The sequence below is a fragment of the Pseudochaenichthys georgianus genome, chromosome 7, assembly GCF_902827115.2.
Source record: "Pseudochaenichthys georgianus chromosome 7, fPseGeo1.2, whole genome shotgun sequence".
In the NCBI taxonomy this organism is placed as follows: Eukaryota; Metazoa; Chordata; class Actinopteri; order Perciformes; family Channichthyidae; genus Pseudochaenichthys; species Pseudochaenichthys georgianus.
The window spans coordinates 21,636,095-21,657,004 of record NC_047509.1 but is presented as its reverse complement, the minus strand read 5'-3'; the positions used below and the strand labels follow the sequence as shown (position 1 = coordinate 21,657,004).

General features: G+C 43.6%; 1 protein-coding gene and 1 long non-coding RNA gene across 2 annotated transcripts; one reads left to right on the top strand and one right to left on the bottom strand.

Moving 5' to 3' along the window:
- Positions 1-86: 86 nt before the first annotated feature.
- LOC117450165 (uncharacterized) lies at positions 87-1,260 on the bottom strand. The gene is made up of 3 exons (XR_004552555.2): positions 1,171-1,260; positions 641-741; positions 87-252 (listed from the first exon to the last, which is right to left on the bottom strand). It is a non-coding gene; the product is annotated as an uncharacterized lncRNA (long non-coding RNA).
- On the top strand, positions 768-3,855 carry LOC117450164 (5' exonuclease Apollo-like). Its single transcript, XM_034088240.2, has 4 exons — positions 768-1,411; positions 1,665-1,830; positions 2,004-2,186; positions 2,540-3,855. Exons 1-4 carry the CDS (start codon positions 1,214-1,216, stop codon positions 3,679-3,681), a joined length of 1,689 nt encoding a protein of 562 aa, XP_033944131.1. The 5' UTR covers positions 768-1,213; the 3' UTR covers positions 3,682-3,855.
- Positions 3,856-20,910: the final 17,055 nt, after the last annotated feature.

Genomic DNA, 20,910 nt, shown 5'->3' with positions numbered 1-20,910 from the left:
AACCAACTTTATTATTTGTATTACATCTCCAGATTGTTGACGAGTGAAAGTTTCCACAACAGGTTAAAAACATATTTTTACGTTATTATTTGGATGAAATAACCATAGTGTAATGTCAACGTTTACCATGCGTTTAAGAATATTTTTATATTTTCTCAATTTGTGGGATATTTATAAATAAATGTCAATGGACACATTTTCTATTTCAACAAAAATCGAAACTGCTTCCTCTCTCTCTCTTGGCGCCATCTTCTGGAGAGTAAATCACAATTCAGTCATTTTCAGGAAGATGCTTCTTAATGTACATTTATTTTTGAACCACCTTATTGCAATATTGTTAATATTAATAAAGAGAATGGATGTGTTCACAGCTGGATTGCATTGTAATGAAAAGTTTGGAATTATTAAAAAAAGTATTAGATTAGTCAACATATCTAGAATATATATTTGAATATTTTATAAATCTTAGTATTGCCTTTTGTAATTTCATAGTAAAATTCACTATATCAGATCCGTTTCACTCTACGACACTCAATTTGACTGGTTTCTCAGATAAGTTGTGTCATTCTCAGTCTCATCTCTTTCTAAGGGAAATGTGCTTCATATTAATGTTTTATTTGGTAAATATATATTTGTTTACCTTCTACATTTAGATGTTTTTGTACGGCAACGGGGTTCACCTATGGGTGCACCACGGTTCCTCCTCCAGGTGGCGATGTGGTTCAGAGATCAGGACGACAGCTACAGAATGAAGAATGAAACAGGAAGAGGCGTTTAGTGTTGAATTGAAAACAGAAATGGCGGGGATGTTGTTTTTGTTATTAGCACCGTCAACATGTAAAGGAGCCTTCTGCTTGTGAAGTTGGACAGGGGATGTTCTGATAGCAAAAAGAATGGCGTCGCTTATCAACAATGAGCAAGTATGGTATTTAGCCGGCTAATAGTAACTACAGATAACCACATTGTGTTCTGTTTAGCAACGTCAGGGGTCCCTTCTGTTAGCTGCGATATTTTATCACCGAGATCAATTAATGCAATACTTGTGACGTGTAGATTCACTGAAGCAACCTTAGCTTTACCCACAATTTAGTACACACATGCCTGTCGAAAAATAACCGAATAGCAGTTACCATTTGGACACCGGTTATCGTCCGTGTCGTGTTGACTCACCTGTTGCACTGGTAGTTGTTGCATATCCAGCCAACTGTAGACAATGTCAGTCAACGGGAAAGTCATCCCGCACACCCCGCTGGCCGTGGACTTCTGGCAGGTGCGGAAGTGTCCAGGCACACGGCTGTTTTTCCTGTCCCACATGCACAGTGACCACACGGTGGGTCTGACTTCTACCTGGAGCAACCGGCCCATCTACTGCTCACCGACCACCGCCACTCTGCTGAGACTCAAGCTGCAGGTGAGGGCGGTCACATGACTTGTGCACTAGGACTCAAATGCCAACCCAAGCTATGCCGGCCCACTCTTTTATGGCTTTATACATCCAATCTATTTTAGTAAATGTATATTGACTGAACTATCCTTGGACTTTTTCAATTGGTGGGCAGTCCTCTTTCACTTAGTCAACATAAGACAATTGTCATTTGGGTGTAACAACAGTGGAAATAACTGAATGAAGTTATCTTTTACACGTTATTTCTGATTCTGCTCAGGTGAAAGAAAAGTGGATCCACCCATTAGAGCTGGATGAGCCATACCTGTTGCCAATGGATGACATCGGCAAGGAGAAGCTGACAGTCACACTGATAGAAGCCAACCACTGTCCAGGCTCTGTCATGTTTCTCTTCGAAGGCTACTTTGGCTCTATACTGTACACTGGTGAGTGTCTGGGCAGCATGTTTTACCTGATTCTTTTAGGATTTAGAAGGATTTCTTGAGCTGTTCTTTCCTCCTCTAATGATTTCTGCTTTAAAACGTCACATTTAGCATTATATGTGCAGTTAATTTATCGATAACAGAATCATGTGATGTAACGGTAACTGTCATTTCAGGTGACTTCAGATACACTCCCTCCATGTTGCGTGAGCCATGCTTGAGGACCCACACCACTATAGATGTCCTGTACCTGGACAACACCAACTGTGACCCCAACCGCACCCTTCCCTCCAGACAGCAAGCCACTCAACAAATCAAAGAGATCATCCGCAGACACCCAAACCACAATGTTGTCATAGGTATTTTAATTTTTCTTTACATTATGTCTTGTTTTACTAGTCGCATTAGAAGTATGAACATATAGATGGTCACCACTAGACAATAAGATGACAACAAAGGGAATGTTGTCATGCACTAAAAGTATTTTCTCTTAATTAAAGGATCATTATTATTTTCTTCTCTTGGCCAGGGCAAGTTATAATACAAAGTGATCAGCTGTTTAATACAAAACCTCTGACAAACAACTGCATGCTCATTTAGAAATATGTTATTTATTGGATTTTGTCTTTTCAAATTGCTATTATTATTATTTTTGATTTCAATGTTTTTTTTCTTCTACTTTCCCCTGATTCTCTCTTGCATTGCTTTGCAGGCCTGTATGCACTGGGCAAGGAGTCTTTGCTAGTGGAGCTGGCAAAGGAGTTTAAAACCTGGGTTGAGGTGAGCTTTGAGAGAATGCAGACCCTCAAAGCCCTTGAGCTGCCTGACGTCTTCACAACAGAACCAGGCGCCGGTCGTATCCGAGTTGTGGAGCAGTCGAAGATCTGCTCTGCCAATGTACACAAGTGGGACAAAGAACAACCCACTCTGGCCATCTTGCCCACCAGCAGGCCCCTGGTGCCCTTTCACCCAAATGTCCATGTGGTTCCCTACTCCGACCACTCCTCTTACCAAGAGCTGGAGGACTTTGTCTCTGCACTTAAACCTACCTCCCTTGTACCCATTGTAGGAAAACATGTACCTGCTAGCTTCTCTGCCTTACTGCCCCGCAGAAAGCGCCATGAAATCCTGGTGCCTGAGTGTGTCCGACACTACATGTTGAGTCAGCCTGAGAGCCAACTCAGCTACTCCGCAAACACCAGCCCCCGCCGCAGACATTTCCAGCCTCTTTTACCCAAAGGGGTGTTGTTTGATTCCCCTATACGTGGAGCTGGGAAGTCAGGCGAAGAAGCCACGGAGCCAGAGGCTTCTGAGGAAGAAGTTAGTGAAAATGACTCTAACTGCATTCTTGTTGACCTGAGCAAGTACCACACCCCTAAGAAAAACAGAGGAGGGACTGGAGACATGTGCCTCAACATCGCCAAGACTACAAGAATGCCTTTTGAGACTAATGCCAAAATAATCAGTGAGACTGTATCAAATGACATACACAGTAGTCCACATATGAGACATAGCAACGTTCAGAACAACGACACACTTTCAGCAGATGAGAGCATGAGTCTGCTCAGTGGACAAGGAATTGAACAGGACTGCGACAATGTGTCAGATGACCAAATGAACAACAGCGTGGCAACATTGCAAAGCCGCCTGGGTAAAGATTGCTGCTCATCGTCTAGCTCCTCGGCTGTGCTGAAGCAGAACTATATTGAAGAGATTGAAAACAGTCTATTAAAGAATCTCCCTTTCACAGAGGGAGACTTTAAGATGTGTGGCCTCTTGCAGCAGAGCTTTGTGAAAAAGTATTCTCTCTTGCCCTTATGTCATGTTAGTGATGATGACCTTTCAGACAAATAATGTGACATGACATATTAGTGCTGCTTTAGAGATGGTTGTCTTGTGTGTATGTAAAGGTAAGCACTTTAAAGCCAACATAGTATAAATCATTGGTACCTTTTAATGTATGTAATATCTCTTGTGGTACCTCATTTTTGTTTGTGCAGCCTGAAGTTATAAAACCTGTGAAGTGAATGACTGACTTTTGCCTTAAACTTGTATTGCAGTACTTTGGCCTCCTGTCCATGTATGCAAGTGCAGCTTCCTAAAAATCTAATTTCTCATTGAAAGCCCCTATTACTCTTGTACTGAAACATCAAATTGGTGGCTGATCCACAGCTCAGAATAGTCTGTAATTTATATTATGAAACTCGTGTTTTTACAGCTAGAGTAATTCAATTCAATTCAAAACCTTTATTTATCCAGGTAAAATTGCATTGAGATCAATGATATCTTTTTCAAGGGAGACCTGCAGCAGTAGGTTCCACAAGAAGACATAAAAACATAAACAACAGAATAACAAAAGGACATCATACAGGAAAATGTACAGGGATTACAATTTACATATGTAACCACATGTACAGGTACCAACAGCATCTGATTTTGTAGCATCCAACCGAGCTTTAAAAACATGTAGTGGTACTAGCTTGGTAATTTTCCATTCTTTTTGCAGACTGTTCCATGTTAGTGGAGCTGCACATCTAAAAGCTTTCTTCCCTAAGACAGTCCTAGCACTTGGCACATTTAATAAAACCACAGCATGCGATCTCAGGCAATAAGTACTTTCAATTCGCAGAGAGATCAGGGAGCAGATATAAGATAGTAGTTTATCCAACATGGCTTTGTAAATGAAAAAGTACCAGTGACTGAGCCTTACTCAGGTTTGCCTGAGTAAGTGAAGGCAAACCAGCCCTTGCATACAGGGTACAGTGATGCGTAAGTGCTTTACAATTTGTCAAAAATCTCAGTGCACTGTGATACGCAGCATCTAACTTGCTCAGGTAATTGGCAGGTGCATTCATATCAAATCACCATAGTCCAGCACAGGTAAAAAGGTCACAGTGACTAGCCTTTTCCTGGCCTCAAGCGAGAAACGACTTATTTCTGTAAAAGAAACCTAGCCTAACCCTCAGCTTTTTAAGCAGGTTATTTACATGAAATTTAAAAGTGAGACAATCATCAAGCCAGATACCTAGGTATTTGTAACCGGTAACCACTTCAAGTTGTATTCCTTGCGTAGTTACAATATCCAAAGCAGTCTCCGGTGTATTTTTAGCTTTAGCTTTAGAAAAGAGCATTACCTTGGTTTTATCCACATTTAAAAGAAGCTTAAGCTCAGAGAGCTGAGTCTGAATAATGTTAAAAACAGCCTGTAATTTAACAACAGCCTCGTTAATCGAGGGACCTGCACAGTACATAACGGTATCGTCCGCATAAAAATGTAAGATTGCTCCTTCGACATTTTCACCTAAACTATTAATATAGATAGAGAATAATAGCGGACCTAAAACTGAACCTTGTGGTACACCATTAGTGATGTTTAACCACTCAGAAGACAGCCCATCAAAGTGAACACATTGGGACCTTTCAGAGAGGTAGTTCACAAACCACCCCACTGCATGGCTGGATAGGCCAATACTGACCAGCCTCTGCTTCAAAATGCGATGATCGACGGTATCAAAAGCTTTGGATAGGTCAACAAATAGAGCTGCACAACTCTGCTTATTATCTAAAATACTCGTAATGTCATTCACTACTTTCATTGTGGCAGTGATGGTGCTGTGCTGCTTTCTGAAGCCTGACTGATGTTTAGACAGGATGTCATTTGTACATAAAAACTCCTTTACTTGTTCACTCACTAGGCGTTCAAGAACCTTAGCCAGAACTGACAATTTAGAGATGGGTCTATAATTGTTTAATAAGGTGGCCTCCCCTCCTTTTAGTAGTGGCAGGACATAGGCTGACTTCCATACCTTTAGGATTTTGTTCGTGCTGAGAGAGAGGCTAAAAAGAGTAGTAAGAGGTGGAGCAATAAAATATGCAGCTATCTTTAAAAAGAAAGGTTCTACGTTGTCCGGACCAGCCGGCTTTTTAGGATCTAGCTTGGTTAAGACTTCACGAACAACATCAACAGTAAAAGGAGTAAAACTGAGTCACCGACTGTGGTGTTCACAGAAGCAGAATTAGAAACAGAATGAAACAGAGAGTCACAGGACATAAAATGCTCATTAAAACAATTGAACATGGTAGCCCTATCCGATATAGTGCCAGATGCTGTGGTAAGGCACGGAGGTAGCTCATTACGGATATCACCGGTGGATATCGATTTTATGGCTTTCCAGAATTTTCTAGGGTTGTTCAGGTTCTTTGTGGTAACTGACAGATAATACTTAGATTTAGCACTTTTGACATGTGATGTGAAGCTATTTCTTAGCTGCCTAAAACGCAGCCATTCTACCTCTGAGCCTTTGCCCAGGCCTTGTTTCTCTCATGTAGGAGACTAGATAATTCAGCAGAAAACCAAGGATTGTCTCGTCCCTTCACTCTAAATGTACGCAGGGGTGCATGTCTATAATTTCCATAAAACCAAGATAAAAATAATTACTTTTCAGCCTTAAAAATCAACTGTATTGGAACATTGGTTGCTAACAAAAACAAAAGAGGAGCTAAAGACATACACATACAGCAGGGTTGTCAACTTTGGGTACCTGGCTGGAGTGAGATTTTGATATCATGGGTTAAATTACACATATGCGCACTAAATGACTGCTATCGTGTCAGTAGCGGGACCTTAGCATATATATATATATATATATATATGATATATATACAATATATACAAATACACAATATTGGACACTGACTATAAAGGGCACAACGTTTCATTCACTACTGAAAGTCTAACACATGTTTGTTTCCACTGTTTTATTGTGTGCATAGGCCTGTCGCGATAAGCAATTAATTGACTTATCGTACGATAAATAAAAATGAACGCCATAACTTTTCTGACCTCGATAAATTGCCATTTATATGAGGATGTGAGTAGCAGTTTGAAAGGATGTACTTGAATTATTATTATATATTATCATTATGTCAGTGGTCTAAAATGGTCATACAACGGTGCCAACAATATTATCGTTTATCGCAATAATTTCCGGGAAAATGTATCCAACAAAATTAATTATCGTGAGAGGCCTATACATGAAACACACGCACACACACACAAACAAATCTACAGACTTACTACAAACTGCCAAATATATTAATTAACGCACTCTCACTCTCATATACTCTGAATCTATTTTGGCCTAGTAGAACAATAAGCAGCAGACTTTTACTTTTTATCATTTCTACTGGATCTTAGATCTGCGCATGCGCAACACGGGTCGGGGATTGACCAACCGGCTCCCACTGCTCTGCTGTCTGTTAACGTTGTTAAGAGTGGTGGGGGCGTGGAGGGAGCGGATCGACAGCTTGAGCAGCTGTCAACTCAACATTGTAAATAACCAACCAAAAACGATCGCCGTTCATGTTCTTTTTGGCGTGAGAATAGTTTGGGCAGCGTGAGAGCGTGACATTGAGAGTGAAAGCGTGTGTCACACGCCAGATGCGTGAGAGTTGGCAACCCTGATACAGTGCCACTTAGAGCCACTTTGTTCCAGTGGAGATCCAGACATGATGTAGACCAAACGATGGCCTTCTGAAACTAATGCCAAAATAAAGAAGGAGACTGCTTCATGAATGTTGCAGCAGCCTTTGAACCATTGTCTATCTGATACAGGGCTGTGACACAGTGTTAGATAGATAAGTGAACAACAGCATGACAACATTGCATTAGCCTCGGTAAATCCAACATTCTTTTTTCCATTGTTTCTTTTCTTATTATAATGAAATCATATCATTACATTACATTACATTGCATTTAGCTGACGCTTTTATCCAAAGCGACTTACAATAAGTACATTCGACCAGGAAGACACAACCTTGAAGAAAACAGAATCATATAAGTACATCAGGTTTCATAGAGCCAAGTATTTCAAGTGCTACTCAACTGGCTATAGATAAGCCAGTCCTTTATTAGTATATAAGTGCTCTGTTAGCAGTTATTTGTTAGTAATTCTATCGCTCGAGGTGGAGTCGAAAGAGATGAGTTTTCAGTCTGCGCCGGAAGGTGTGTAAGCTTTCTGCTGTCCTGATGTCAATGGGGAGCTCATTCCACCATTTTGGAGCCAGGATAGCAAACCCACGTGTTTTTGCTGATGGGAACTTGGGTCCCCCTCGCAGCGAGGGTGCAGCGAGTCGTTTGGCTGATGCAGAGCGTAGAGCACGCGCTGGGGTGTACGGTTTAACCATGTCCTGGATGTAGGAAGGGCCAGATCCATTCGCAGCATGGTACGCAAGTACCAGTGTCTTGAAGTGAATTCTAGCAGTTACCGGGAGCCAATGAAGGGAGCGGAGGAGCGGAGTGGTGTGGGAAAATTTAGGAAGGTTGAAGACCAGACGAGCCGCTGCATTCTGGATGAGCTGCAGAGGTCGGATGGCACATGCAGGTAGACCAACCAGGAGGGAGTTGCAGTAGTCTAGGCGTGAGGTGACGAAAGCCTGGACCAGAAGCTGGGTCGCTTTCTGGGTCAGCTGGGGACGTATCTTCCTGATGTTGTAGAGCGTGTATCTGCAGCAACGGGTTGTAGCAGCGATGTTTGCAGTGAAGGACAGGTTGTTATCTAGGATCACACCCAGATATCATTGTTGTTCTTCCATTTCGTATGGGTTGCCTTGAGTTCTGTGGTTAAAGTCTCATTGGAAGCCTATCCCTCATGTTGTATTTCAATAAAAACTAATAGATGGATAGCGCACAGTTCCTTAATGGATGTTTGTATTTCTTGTCTGCAGACGCTGGTCACTTTTTCTTTGTGCATGAATCTTGTGCAATTGAAAAATGGCATATGTTATCGTTCTGCTGTGTGTGAGTAATAGCCCTTTGTTATTTAAAGTCCAGGACTGGTGTCGTGTCTTTCTCTAAGAATCAATGGTTAAACATCCGCAATGATTATGGTATCCTCTGTATTTTGGGGGCAGTTTTGACTCCAAAGGAACCTAATGATGAATAAACGGTCTGCCTTTGTTTATAATTGTCTGAATATTTGAAGTGTGAAAAGATCAAAATAAAGTAATGGTTTCCTAAATATCTTCAAGCAGATGTGGTACTGTCCTTTCTTTATTGTACTACTGCTTACGTTACTTGTCATATTTATAACAATCCAGGTATAATTGGTAGGGGATTAAATACTTGTTGTTTTACATTTCTCAGTATTTGAGTATTAAATGAATACTCATATACTTTTGCAACAAAGCTTTTAACAGCATCTATCTATTGTATATGTAGGCTGAGTGTTCACAGCTGCCTCTTGTTGCTATGCTGTTTTCCTCCCTTAAGATGGCAGTAGCTTGTTAACATTTTCAACTGAATCGTTTACTTGGTCTTGCTTTTCAGTCGTAGCTTTCTTCAGCATGTCTTATCCGGGCAAAAATAAATATGCATATTGGATTGGGAATAGTGAGCTTAGTACTAATAACTAAGCTTTAAAGAAAAAAAAACCTATGTTGTTTGTATATGAATATTATATCACAAATTAAGATAATACACATGTTATATGACAGCATTACCACATACAGAAACAGACTTGTTCAGTCAGAAAAATGACCAAAGACTGCAATACTCTCGATGTAAAAGGTATACTAATTGTTCAAAGAAATTTGTATTTATGTGAAGCATGCCTGCTGCGCTACCTGAATACAGAGCGAGACCGGCTGTCTCTTATTTTAGCCACTGCAGAATGATATTTTGAAGGTATGCATGCTTTCTGGTGCCCAGAGTAACGACCAAATAACTACATCCACCGTCCACAAATAAAAAAAAGTTATTAACTCTCACAGCACATTGTAGCACACTACAATACTGAAGATAAGAAGGACAAAAACACAGTATGTTGTCAAAGCTCTAACAGGCTTGTTAGGGACTCACTCATCTTCTGTTCAGTAAACATCCCCCTCATTACTTCCCACAACAACAGTTCCAAACAAACAGTACAATAGAACCAACTTCATACACATTTTTAGAGCGCCTTCATTGTAACGCGTCCCGTTAGGCTTTGAGAAAGATGTCTCTCTGTGAAGAGGCGTCATGCTGAGACATCATAAAGTCACCATCAGCGGGTTGTCAGATTGGCATAAGCTGCCAACAGGAGCCTCCTGATGTGCTCATAGTGGATGAATGGCCAGCTGTTGCATGGGGTTTCCCTGTATGGAGGAGGAGGGGTAGGACATCTGGCACTAACTACCAGCCACAAGCTGCAGAGTCAGAATACTAATGATGACCAGCGGTGGAGGAAGCATTCAGATATTTCCTTAAAGGGGACCTATCATGCAAAATGCACTTTTGTAAGTCTTTTATACATGAATATGTTTCCCCGGTGTGTCAGGGAACTCACCAAGTGTCAGAAAACACAACCCTCTCTCGTTTCCTCCATACCCAAATCTCTAAAAACGGGGCTGCAACGAAGCTGATTATTATTTGAATTTGTCTGATGTCAGAAAAGGGGTGCTCCGCCTATATGGGCAACTCTCCACCTATCAGGGGAATGAGAGACCGCTCGAAAGCGCTGGAGACGCTGTAGTACATATGCCAGGCCTGTAAGTGGCGCTGTAGTCTGCCACAAAAGCAGAATCAGCCCTTGCAAAAAAAAGGAAAAGAGCAGATAGAGCGAAATGAGGCATGGCTAAAATGCATGATCTGTTTGGTATTTTGAAAAAAAAACTTCACAGACATGTTTTATATAGATATGGCCCTACAATATATGTTTCAAATATAGCATGATAGGTCCACTTTAAGTAAAAGTACCAATGCCACACTCATGAAATACTTTATTAGAAGTCCTTTATTTAAATATTGGATAGGTTGTTATTACTAATGACTAAATGTGTATCTTATACAGAGGTGGAATAAGTACTCCGATCTTGTACCTAAGTAAAAGTACCGGATTGTAGGAATACTCTGTTACAAGTACAAAAGGTTACTCTTAACTAGTAAAAGTACATGAGTATGAGTTTATAAAAACACTTAAAGTACCAAAAGTGAAAGTAATAATTATGCAAATTAGCCAATTTCAGAATAATATACATCATATGTTTTGATTATAATTATTGATGCATTTATGTGTGAATGAAAGTTGGTAAATATGCAGATCGTTTCAATGACCTTTTATGCTGCAGGGTAGCTGTTGAATTTTTACTCCAAGTGTTAACCAAGTGTTGATTATATTTCACATCATTAATCCAAATCTGCAAAGTAACAAACGTACAGTACTTGGGATGATCTACTTGGTTACTTTATACCAGTAAAGTACAAATACCCCCAAATTGTGATGCAATATAGTATAGTAAATGTACAGTTGTTGCCACCATTAATGATGACCGTGGTGAGATGCTCCATCTTCCTACACATAAACATAACAGTCTCTACGGGGACTCCAGGATTAAAGGAGAACAAGAATAGATTGTTTTTTTAATATAGTCAGTTGTAATCTTCCTTGACAGCAAAGAGGGGCGGACTCATGTACTCCTGAGATTGGTTGAATTGTAATCAAGAATAGACAACACCAGAGACTGGATCTGTATAAAGATTCCTGCATATTTTATACAAGTCTTCTTTTCCCCTGCAGTCCCAGATACTATTGTAAGGCAGTGCACTCAAAAACAGAAAACATGTTTGTGACTTTAAAAAAGGAGTGGTAAAATGCATTTTATTTGACACTATGAGAGAATATGATGGCAGTGAGGGCAGGAAATGAGACGGAATTGAGTGTCATATACCCCACAAGCATCACAGCAGGGTAATAGGGCTAAAGTAATGGATTTCTCACACACACCATTACTTCAAAGTGGAAATCGCGAGGATGCTGCTACCTGCAAGGCCAAGCCCTTTTACTGGAAGTAAAACTGCTTTTGGGATGAGGTTATGGCAATTCACTCAACTTCTCAACCCTTAAATGCATAAGTGGGTATTTTTGGACCCGGTGACGTGGTTTTCTTGAAGTATCTTTGTAATTAGATGTTTTTATCATTTCATATTCCAGCTATTCCTCGAAAAATATGTTTTGGATATCATGCCATTCACATTTTAAATTTACATTTTAAGAAATTGTAGTTTTTGTATTACTACCCCAAGCTTCCATAAGTGGGTCAAAAATGACCCGCATGCATTTTCTATGGGAACCTTTGATTCTTATCACCTGTGTCTGTCAGGAATACATTCACTAGACCACACAGACTACATCACAAGTGACACCTCTCAGGAAGATTATTTTACACAGCAAGATCTGATACCTGTCAGTATAATAATAATAATTATTATTATTATTACAGAAATAATAATAATAATACATTATATTTCTATAGGGCTTTTCAAGGACTCAATATCGCTTTACAATATAAGGGAAGGTTAGGGTGGGGGGTATAGGACTATCAAACTTGATCAACCGGCATGGATTAATGGGGGGGGGGGGGCTACTAGTGGAAAAGAGGAGAAGAGATGAGTTTTGAAAAGGGACTGGAATCCCAGCTAGCGGGGAACGTTCTCACAACTTTGGTTAACGTTACCTATTGGTTCTAATAAGGTTTTAAAGAAACGTTTTAATCAGATGTTCAAAGAACCTTTTTAGGATGTTTATTTTTTCAAATAATGTTCCTATAAGGTTTAAGGTTAACTAAGACATAACGTTAACTGCAACATTCAGAGGATGTTTTGAGGATGTTATTGAGGCCTGAGCAGTGGCGAACCGTGTCTATCACAACGGGACCTTCTGTAGACACACACACCCCGCCGCCACCCCGGGCACCCCCCCCCCCCCACCGTTATAATGTCCGTCTTGTCACTGAATTGTCGTCTTGAAAAGGGTACTCACAACAATTGCGCAACAACTTCATCTTCACCTGTTGCACTGGTCATTTCAACGTTAAAAACAATAAAACGGCATGAATTGCTTCGTCACATTCATCTAGCTCCTCTGTCTCGAGCCAGTTAACTAGCGGGCCTTCTAGAATACCCTGAACCGAGGGGAACTCTGAAAGAATACGCTCATTGGCTACAAATCAATATATGATTGGTTGATCAAACTGTCAGTCCAAACGTACGCTCTCATTCAGTGCAACGGCCAGGGCATTCGATCAAGGAAGTAGAATACCTACACAAAACCACTGAATTTCGTAGTGCATGGTCCGAGAAGGACAAACAAATCAACGTAACACTAATATTACAGATCAACAACACAGATACGATTCTCATTTATTAATTTTATATACATTTTATTACATTTTATTTATATAATTAAATCGATGTTGTGTTTGTTTTATCTGAGTGTTCCAGGGTATTCTCTGAATACCTTGAAGGCCCTGACGGTTCGCCACTGGGCCTGAGATGACAGAAAGTTTATTTATAAAACGTTCCTTTAATGTGATATGTTAAAAAAGGTGGAACGTTTTCCTTGCAACATTCTAAGGATGTGTTTTGGATGTTGTTGGGTAACACATTAAAGATGTTCTTTATAAAACGTTCCCTCAATGTTACATGATAACAAATGAAGGACATTTTCAATGCAACATTCTGAAAATGTTTTCAGGATGTTATTGAGGCCCGAGATGACAGAAGGGTTTTATAAAATGTTCCTTTAATATTACATGATAACAAATGAAGAACATTCTCCAAGCAACATTCTGCAAATGTTTTCAGGATATTATTGAGGCCTGAGATGACAGAAAGTGTTTTATAACATGTTCCTTTAATGTGATATGTTAACAAAGGTGGAACGTTCTGCCTCCAACATTCTAAGGATGTGTTTTGGACGTTGTTGGGTAACACATTAAAGATGTTCTTTATAAAACGGTCCCTCAATGTTACATGATAACCGAAGAAGAACATTTTGAAAGAAACATTTGGATAATGTTTTCAGGAGGTTATTATTTTTTTATAAAATGTTCCTGTGATGCGAAATATTAACAGGGTCATGGTCAACGTCAGATTTATTTGTAGTGCGCTTTAAAAAACAAACTTGCTGCATTTGTTTGAAAAGGATGTTTAAAAGAAATCTGATGTCACTCAACCACACCTGCAACCCGCTCATCAGCCACACTATGAAAACCTGCAGCCTGCACTCATTCCCTGCCGGATTGTTGCCGTGAACGGTTTGTTGCCGTGAACGGTTTGTTGCCGTGAACGGTTTGTTGCGTGCCGCTCTACCTTTTTACCAGCATATTCTTTGACAACTTTGCCTTCTTTTGCCTCACACTCATTTTTGTGTCTCTCCCTGTCACAATGCACATGTTATGTCACGTTTGTAGTTTTGTCTGTGTTGGTGTTTTTCTTGTCTTTGGGTTTCCTGTCTTATTGTGTTAAGTGTTCACCCCCGTTTCCTGCCTGTCTGCTTTCTGTCTGTTTCCCTCCCTGATTACCCGATTGTGTTCACCTGTTGTCCTTGTGTTTCTCCTCCCCTGCCCGGCTGTTTCTCGTTGTCATGATTACCCCTTCTTGTATTTAGTCTTGTCTCTGTCTGTGTTCAGTGTTGGGTCATTGTTTGTTGGTGACGGAGTTCACCGGAGAGTGTTCTGTTCTGTGTTTGTCTGTATCCTTGGAATAAAGGGTTTCTCAAGAGTTATCTGCATTTGGGTCCTGCTTCCTTCACTCATCCGTGACAGAATGACCCAACCTGAAATGGACCCAGCAGATGACCCTTTTGAGGTGGAGCTGCAACAGTTTTCTTTTCCTTTGGAATGTTGCCACGATTGGTGGAAGGAAGCGTCCAGTGTTCGGCTGAAGGAGGCCGCCTTGGTAGAGGCGCACCGGTTGGCGATGGAGAAGCCCGACTTGGTGGAATTCTTACCTGACTGGATGTTGGACTTCCTCTGGAGGTGTGAGTTCCAGCCTGCTGACTACAGACGTCTCGGAGTGTTCCGTCTGGAGTCAACCTCTGCTTCTTCCCCAGTTTCTGCTCCTATTCATGAGTCTTATGCTGGAACTCGTCAGGCTTATGGAGGCCCACGGAGCATTCAGGCGGCTGCTAAGAGGAGTCGTCGCAAGACCAGACAGGGAGCCCGGGCCCCAGCAGCCATGGTCCCAGTACAGGCGCCAGCAGCCATGGTTCCAGCCTCAGTACGGGCCCCAGCAGCCATGGTTCCAGTCCCAGTACGGGCCCCAGCAGCCATGGTCCCAGTCCCAGTACGGGCCCCAGCAGCCATGGTCCCAGTCCCAGTACGGGCCCCAGCAGCCATGGTCCCAGTCCCAGTACGGGCCCCAGCAGCCATGGTCCCAGTCCCAGTACGGGCCCCAGCAGCCATGGTTCCAGTCCCGGTCCCAGCAGCCATGGTTCCTGCCCCAGTGCAGGCTCCCGCAGCCATGTTTCCGGCTCCGAGGCCGGCCCCAGCGGCTATGGTTCCGGCTCCGGGAGCGCCCTATACGGCCGTGTTTCTGGCGTCGAAGCTGGAGCTTATAGACAGGATTCTGGCTTCAACAGCCATGATTCTGGCTTCAATTCCGGTCCCTGCAGCCATGGTTTCAGCCCCAGTTCTGGCCCCAGCAGCCATGGTTCCGACCCCAGCTGCCTTGGTTCCAGACCCAGAGCTGGTCCCAGCTGCCACAGTCCCATCTCGAGTTCCCTCCTTTAGTCCCTCCTTTAGGCCCTCCTCTAGTTCTCCTCTAGTCCCCTCTGTAGTCCCCTCTGTAGTCCCTTCTCGAGTCCCCTCTCTGTTTCCATCTCCAGTTCCCTCTCGAGTTCCCTCCTTTAGTCCCTCCTCGAGTCCCCTCTCGAGTTCCCTTCTCTAGTTACTCATCTAGTCCCTCCTCTAGTCTCTCCTCTAGTCCCCTCTTTAGTCTCTGTTCGAGTCCCCTCTCTGTTTCCATCTCAAGTTCCCTCTCCAGTTCCCCTCTCTAGTTCCCCTCTAGAGTTCCCTTCCCTAGTTACTCCTCTAGTCCCCTCTGTAGTCCCTTCTCGAGTTCCCTCTCTGTTTCCATATCGAGTCCCCTCTCCAGTTCCCCCTCGAGTCCCCTCTCGAGTTCCCTCTCGAGTTCCCTCCTCTGGCCCCTCCTCTGGTCCCTCCTCGAGTCCCCTCTCTAGTTCCCCTCTCAAATCCCCTCTCGTGTTCCCTTCTCTAGTCCCCTCTGGAGTCCCCTCTCCAGTCTCCTCTCGAGTCCCCTCTCAAGTCTCCGCTCGAGTTCCCTCTCCATTCCCTATTCAAGCCCCTACGCAAGTGTCGTTGGAGGTCCCGCCGTCTACTCCCCTGCCGGGGGTCCTGCCAACCCTTTCTCCTGTCCCATTGGAGGTCCCGCCGTCTACTCCCCTGCCGGGGGTCCTGCCAACCCTGTGTCCTGTGTCGTTGGAGGTCCCGCCATCTACTCCCCTGCCGGGGGTCCTGCCAATCCTGTGTCCTGTGTCGTTGGAGGTCCCGCCGTCTACTCCCCTGCCGGGGGTCCTGCCAACCCTTTCTCCTGTCCCGTTGGACGTCCCGCCGTCTACTCCCCTGCCGGGGGTCCTGCCAGCTCTGTGTCCTGTGCCGTTGGAGGTCCCGCCGTCTACTCCCCTGCCGGGGGTCCTGCCAACCCTGTGTCCTGTGCCGTTGGAGGTCCCGCAGAATACTCCCCTGCTGGGGGTCCTGCCAACCCTGTGTCCTGTGCCGTTGGAGGTCCCGCCGTCTACTCCCCTGCCGGGGGTCCTGCCAACCCTGTGTCCTGTGTCGTTGGAGGTCCAGCCGTCTACTCCCCTGCCGGGGGTCCTGCCAGCTCTGTGTCCTGTGCCGTTGGAGGTCCCGCCGTCTACTCCCCTGCCGGGGGTCCTGCCAACCCTGTGTCCTGTGTCGTTGGAGGTCCCGCCGTCTACTCCCCTGCCGGAGGTCCTGCCAGCTCTGTGTCCTGTGCCGTTGGAGGTCCCGCCGTCTACTCCTCTGCCGGGGGTCCTGCCAACCCTGTGTCCTGTGTCGTTGGAGGTCCCGCCGTCTACTCCCCTGCCGGGGGTCCTGCCAACCCTTTCTCCTGTCCCGTTGGAGGTCCCGCCGTCTACTCCCCTGCCGGGGGTCCTGCCAGCTCTGTGTCCTGTGCCGTTGGAGGTCCCGCCGTCTACTCCCCTGCCGGGGGTCCTGCCAACCCTGTGTCCTGTGCCGTTGGAGGTCCCGCAGAATACTCCCCTGCTGGGGGTCCTGCCAACCCTGTGTCCTGTGCCGTTGGAGGTCCCGCCGTCTACTCCCCTGCCGGGGGTCCTGCCAACATTTTCTCCTGTCCCGTTGGAGGTCCCGCAGAAGACTCTTCTGCCGGGGGTCCTGCCAACCCTATATCCCGTGCCGTTGGAGGTGCTACCGGGGGCCCTGCCAGCCCCATGTCCATCACCGGTCTCGCCGGGGTTCCTGCCAACTCCTGGTCCTTTTCCGTGGGGGATCCTGCCGAAGCCTGTCCGACCGGCTCCGGTTTCTGTCCGGCCGACACCGGGTCCTGCCCGATCTCCGGAACGGGCCCATCAGCGCTTTCCTGTCCGGCCTCCTGATCCTGTCCGGTCGACACCGGCTCGAGCCCGGCCCCCTGAGAGCCGCGGTCTTCGCCCTCGAGCCCGGCCCCCTGAGAGCCGCGGTCTTCGCCCTCGGGCCCGGCTCCCTGACTCTTCCTGCCGCTGCCTTCGGTCCTCCATGGTCCCCACCTTGGACTCTGTTTTGACCCCGGGCCGTCCGCCCGAATCCCCCTTTTTGGACTGTACCTTGCCCCCCGGGCCGTCCGCCCGAGACCCCTTCCTGGTCCTCCGCTGTGTTCCTGGGCTGTCAGCCCAAGACCCGTCCTCCGGACCCCCTCCGCCCACCCTGCTTGGGGTTTTGGACTTTTTTGTTTTGTTTTTTTAGGGACGTCTGGAATCCGTCCCTTGAGGGGGGGGTTCTGTCACAATGCACATGTTATGTCACGTTTGTAGTTTTGTCTGTGTTGGTGTTTTTCTTGTCTTTGGGTTTCCTGTCTTATTGTGTTAAGTGTTCACCCCCGTTTCCTGCCTGTCTGCTTTCTGTCTGTTTCCCTCCCTGATTACCCGATTGTGTTCACCTGTTGTCCTTGTGTTTCTCCTCCCCTGCCCGGCTGTTTCTCGTTGTCATGATTACCCCTTCTTGTATTTAGTCTTGTCTCTGTCTGTGTTCAGTGTTGGGTCATTGTTTGTTGGTGACGGAGTTCACCGGAGAGTGTTCTGTTCTGTGTTTGTCTGTATCCTTGGAATAAAGGGTTTCTCAAGAGTTATCTGCATTTGGGTCCTGCTTCCTTCACTCATCCGTGACACTCCCAGGAGGAATCCAAGGCCTTCCACACTCCCAAGACTAGCCAGGCCTCTCTACCCTGGAACAACTGTTTCCCACTGCCGCCATAACCAACCTCCACTCCCAGCTCCCCTTTTCTAATAAACAAATGTTACTTTCACCAGCTGATTCCGAGTCATCCTTTTACATGTGTTAATAGTCAAATTCCAATAGTTAAGTACACTATCAAAATCATCCTAATGACCACAGTGGTCAGTCCACTTACCCAGGAATTTTGAGTTGAACAATTACAGGAATATTATGTCTTTATGTTCTAATAATGTAAATATATTTTTGTAAATTGTTACCACAGAACATTTGCATACTTTTTTTAACATAAACATGTTATCCTTCTCTAAAATAATAACATTCTGGCAACATAAAAAATCTAACTTGCAGCTGAAAACATTTTAAGAACAGTAGGGCATAATGTTCTAACAATGTTATCACCAAACATTTTAAGAATGTTTTTAGAGAATGTTATCCTACCTTTCAGAAGAACGTTCTGGGAACCAAACAAAAACTTCCCGCTGAAAACGTTTTAAGAATAGGAGGGCATAATGTTCTAACACTGTTATCACCAAACATTTTAAGAATGTTTTTAGAGAATGTTATCCTACCTTTCAGAAGAACGTTCTGGGAACCAAACAAAAACTTCCCGCTGAAAACCTTCCTAGAACAATGACTGTAACATTCTCAGAATGTTTTAAGAACCAAACATTTCTAGCTGGGATACTGTGAGGGTCTCAAAATAGCGGAGATCTTTGGGACAATATGTTCAAAACATTTTTTTTCAAAATGTAAAAAAAAATTCTAAGATTATGAATTGTGAAAAATTAAATATAAAATATTTCTAATTTGAACCAAAATATAATACTAAATATTATACAAGTGATTTTTCTTAACCAAAATGACAAAAATGGCATAAAAACACATATTATTCTAATACGGGTCCTTTTAGACCCACTTATGGAAGAGTGTAGGGTCCAGTCACTCTTGCATATGAGGGTTAAGGACAGTGATTGGGTTAACACAGACTCTGCTCACCTCATCGTGTATCTGATTGATTATAGAGATAAGTGCTGGGGAAACCGAAACAAACTGCACCCAGGATCACAATAAGATGTTGGGTGTTTTTCTGTTCTATGGTAAAGAAATGGAGAATCATCCTGCTGTGCAGCTCTGTTACGGCAAAAGTTGTAAAAACATTCTTCAACTGTCACAAGGGCCTCAAATCTGCTTCCCCTCATGACCCACAAATCAAAAAGGGAATGCACACGACAGGCTAGCACATCAAGCTTATGTTCGTGGCGCTGAAGCACTTCATCACTGAGTCTCCTACTGCAGTCTGACACAGAAAGCTCCCTGGCTCTTTTAGCAGAATATCAACAGGATCTGTTCATAAGTCTTTTGTGTTGACTGACAAACTGAATGTGTCCAGCCTAAATCCTCCCTGGCTCCCTGCATGTGTCCTTTAACCATATAAAGGTAATATGTGTGGGATTAAGGGGGATCTATCTGAAATCATATATAATATCAAAACTATGGTTTTAGGAGTGTATCATTTCCCAAAACATTTATGAAGTAAAATAATACATTTTTCTTTACCTTAGAAATGGTCCTACATATCGACATAGGTAGGCAGTCCTCTACTATTACATTACATGCCATTTGTTAGATGCTTTTATCCAAAGTAACTTACATACATTGAGTACAGAGGACAATCCCCAGAGGAGCAATTTGGGGTGAAGTGTCTTGCCCAGGGACAGAACTTGCATGTTTTAACAGTGGTTGGTAGCCCAGGAAGGACAAAGCCACTAGATGTCACTAAATCCTACACACTGGATATTTAAACATCACCAAACCCTTTGAAGGTTTAATTGTCAAAGATGTTGTTGTTTTGCCTTTATGTATTTCAGTGCATCAGTAAGAAGATTCAGCTTTGAGTTAACTGGACAGGATCACAAAGAAAACACGGTAACACTTTATATTAAGGTACACAAATTAACCATCAACTACTTGTTAATTAACATGCATATTAGCAGTATTTGGCTTTTATTAGTCATTATAAAACACTTATTAATGCCTTATTCTACATGACCATATTCTACAAGTAATAGGCCATTAGTTGAGAGTCTTTCCTCAATAACCCTTAGTGCTTATTTATTGCAAGTAAGGAAGTTGTTGTACATGAGTTTTGGTCTTAATATGCGCTGCTCAATATGGGCCTAATAAGGCAGTAGTACCACAAGAATAGTAATTCTCCCATATTAACACTTAACAAATATGATCTATTCTTATGTAACAATACTTGAAACTATAAGTGTTAATTAAAGGGGACCTATCATGCAAAATGCACCTTTGTACGTCTTTTATACATGAATATGTGTCCCCGGTGTTCCAGGGAACTCACCAAGTGTCAGAAAACACAACCCTCTCTATTTTCCTCCTTCGCCAAATCTCTAAAAAAGGGGCTGCAACGGATCTGAAAAAAACGGATCCAGATTCCAATACTTTTCTACGTCACAAAGAAGTGCTCCGCTTATTGGTCAACTCTCCACCTATCAGGGGAATGAGCCACGGCCACGTGCATTGCCAAACCTCTCATTCGCATATAGGCTATCGGCAGGCTAAATAATCAACACCCCAGTCACATCTGTGTTTTTGCCTGCTCTTGCCAGGATGTCTAAGCCAGTTAAACGTTGTGCTGTTGTTGGCTGCAAGACTCGGGACAGGGGACTGCATGCAATGCCATCAGTGGAAAAAGAAATGAATCTGTGGCTAGACTTCATTTACAAGGGACATGTACCAGAAGACCACGGCAGATTTCTGTTTGTGTGTTCCAAACATTTGACCACGGACATGTTTATGAACTTGTCTCAAGTC

Coding starts and splice junctions, on each gene's coding strand:
- LOC117450164 (XM_034088240.2), top strand. CDS start 1,214: ATGTCAGTCAACGGGAAAGTCATCCCGCACACCCCGCTGGCCGTGGAC. Junction 1,412..1,664: donor TGCTGAGACTCAAGCTGCAG/GTGAGGGCGGTC, acceptor GATTCTGCTCAG/GTGAAAGAAAAGTGGATCCA. Junction 2,187..2,539: donor AAACCACAATGTTGTCATAG/GTATTTTAATTT, acceptor ATTGCTTTGCAG/GCCTGTATGCACTGGGCAAG.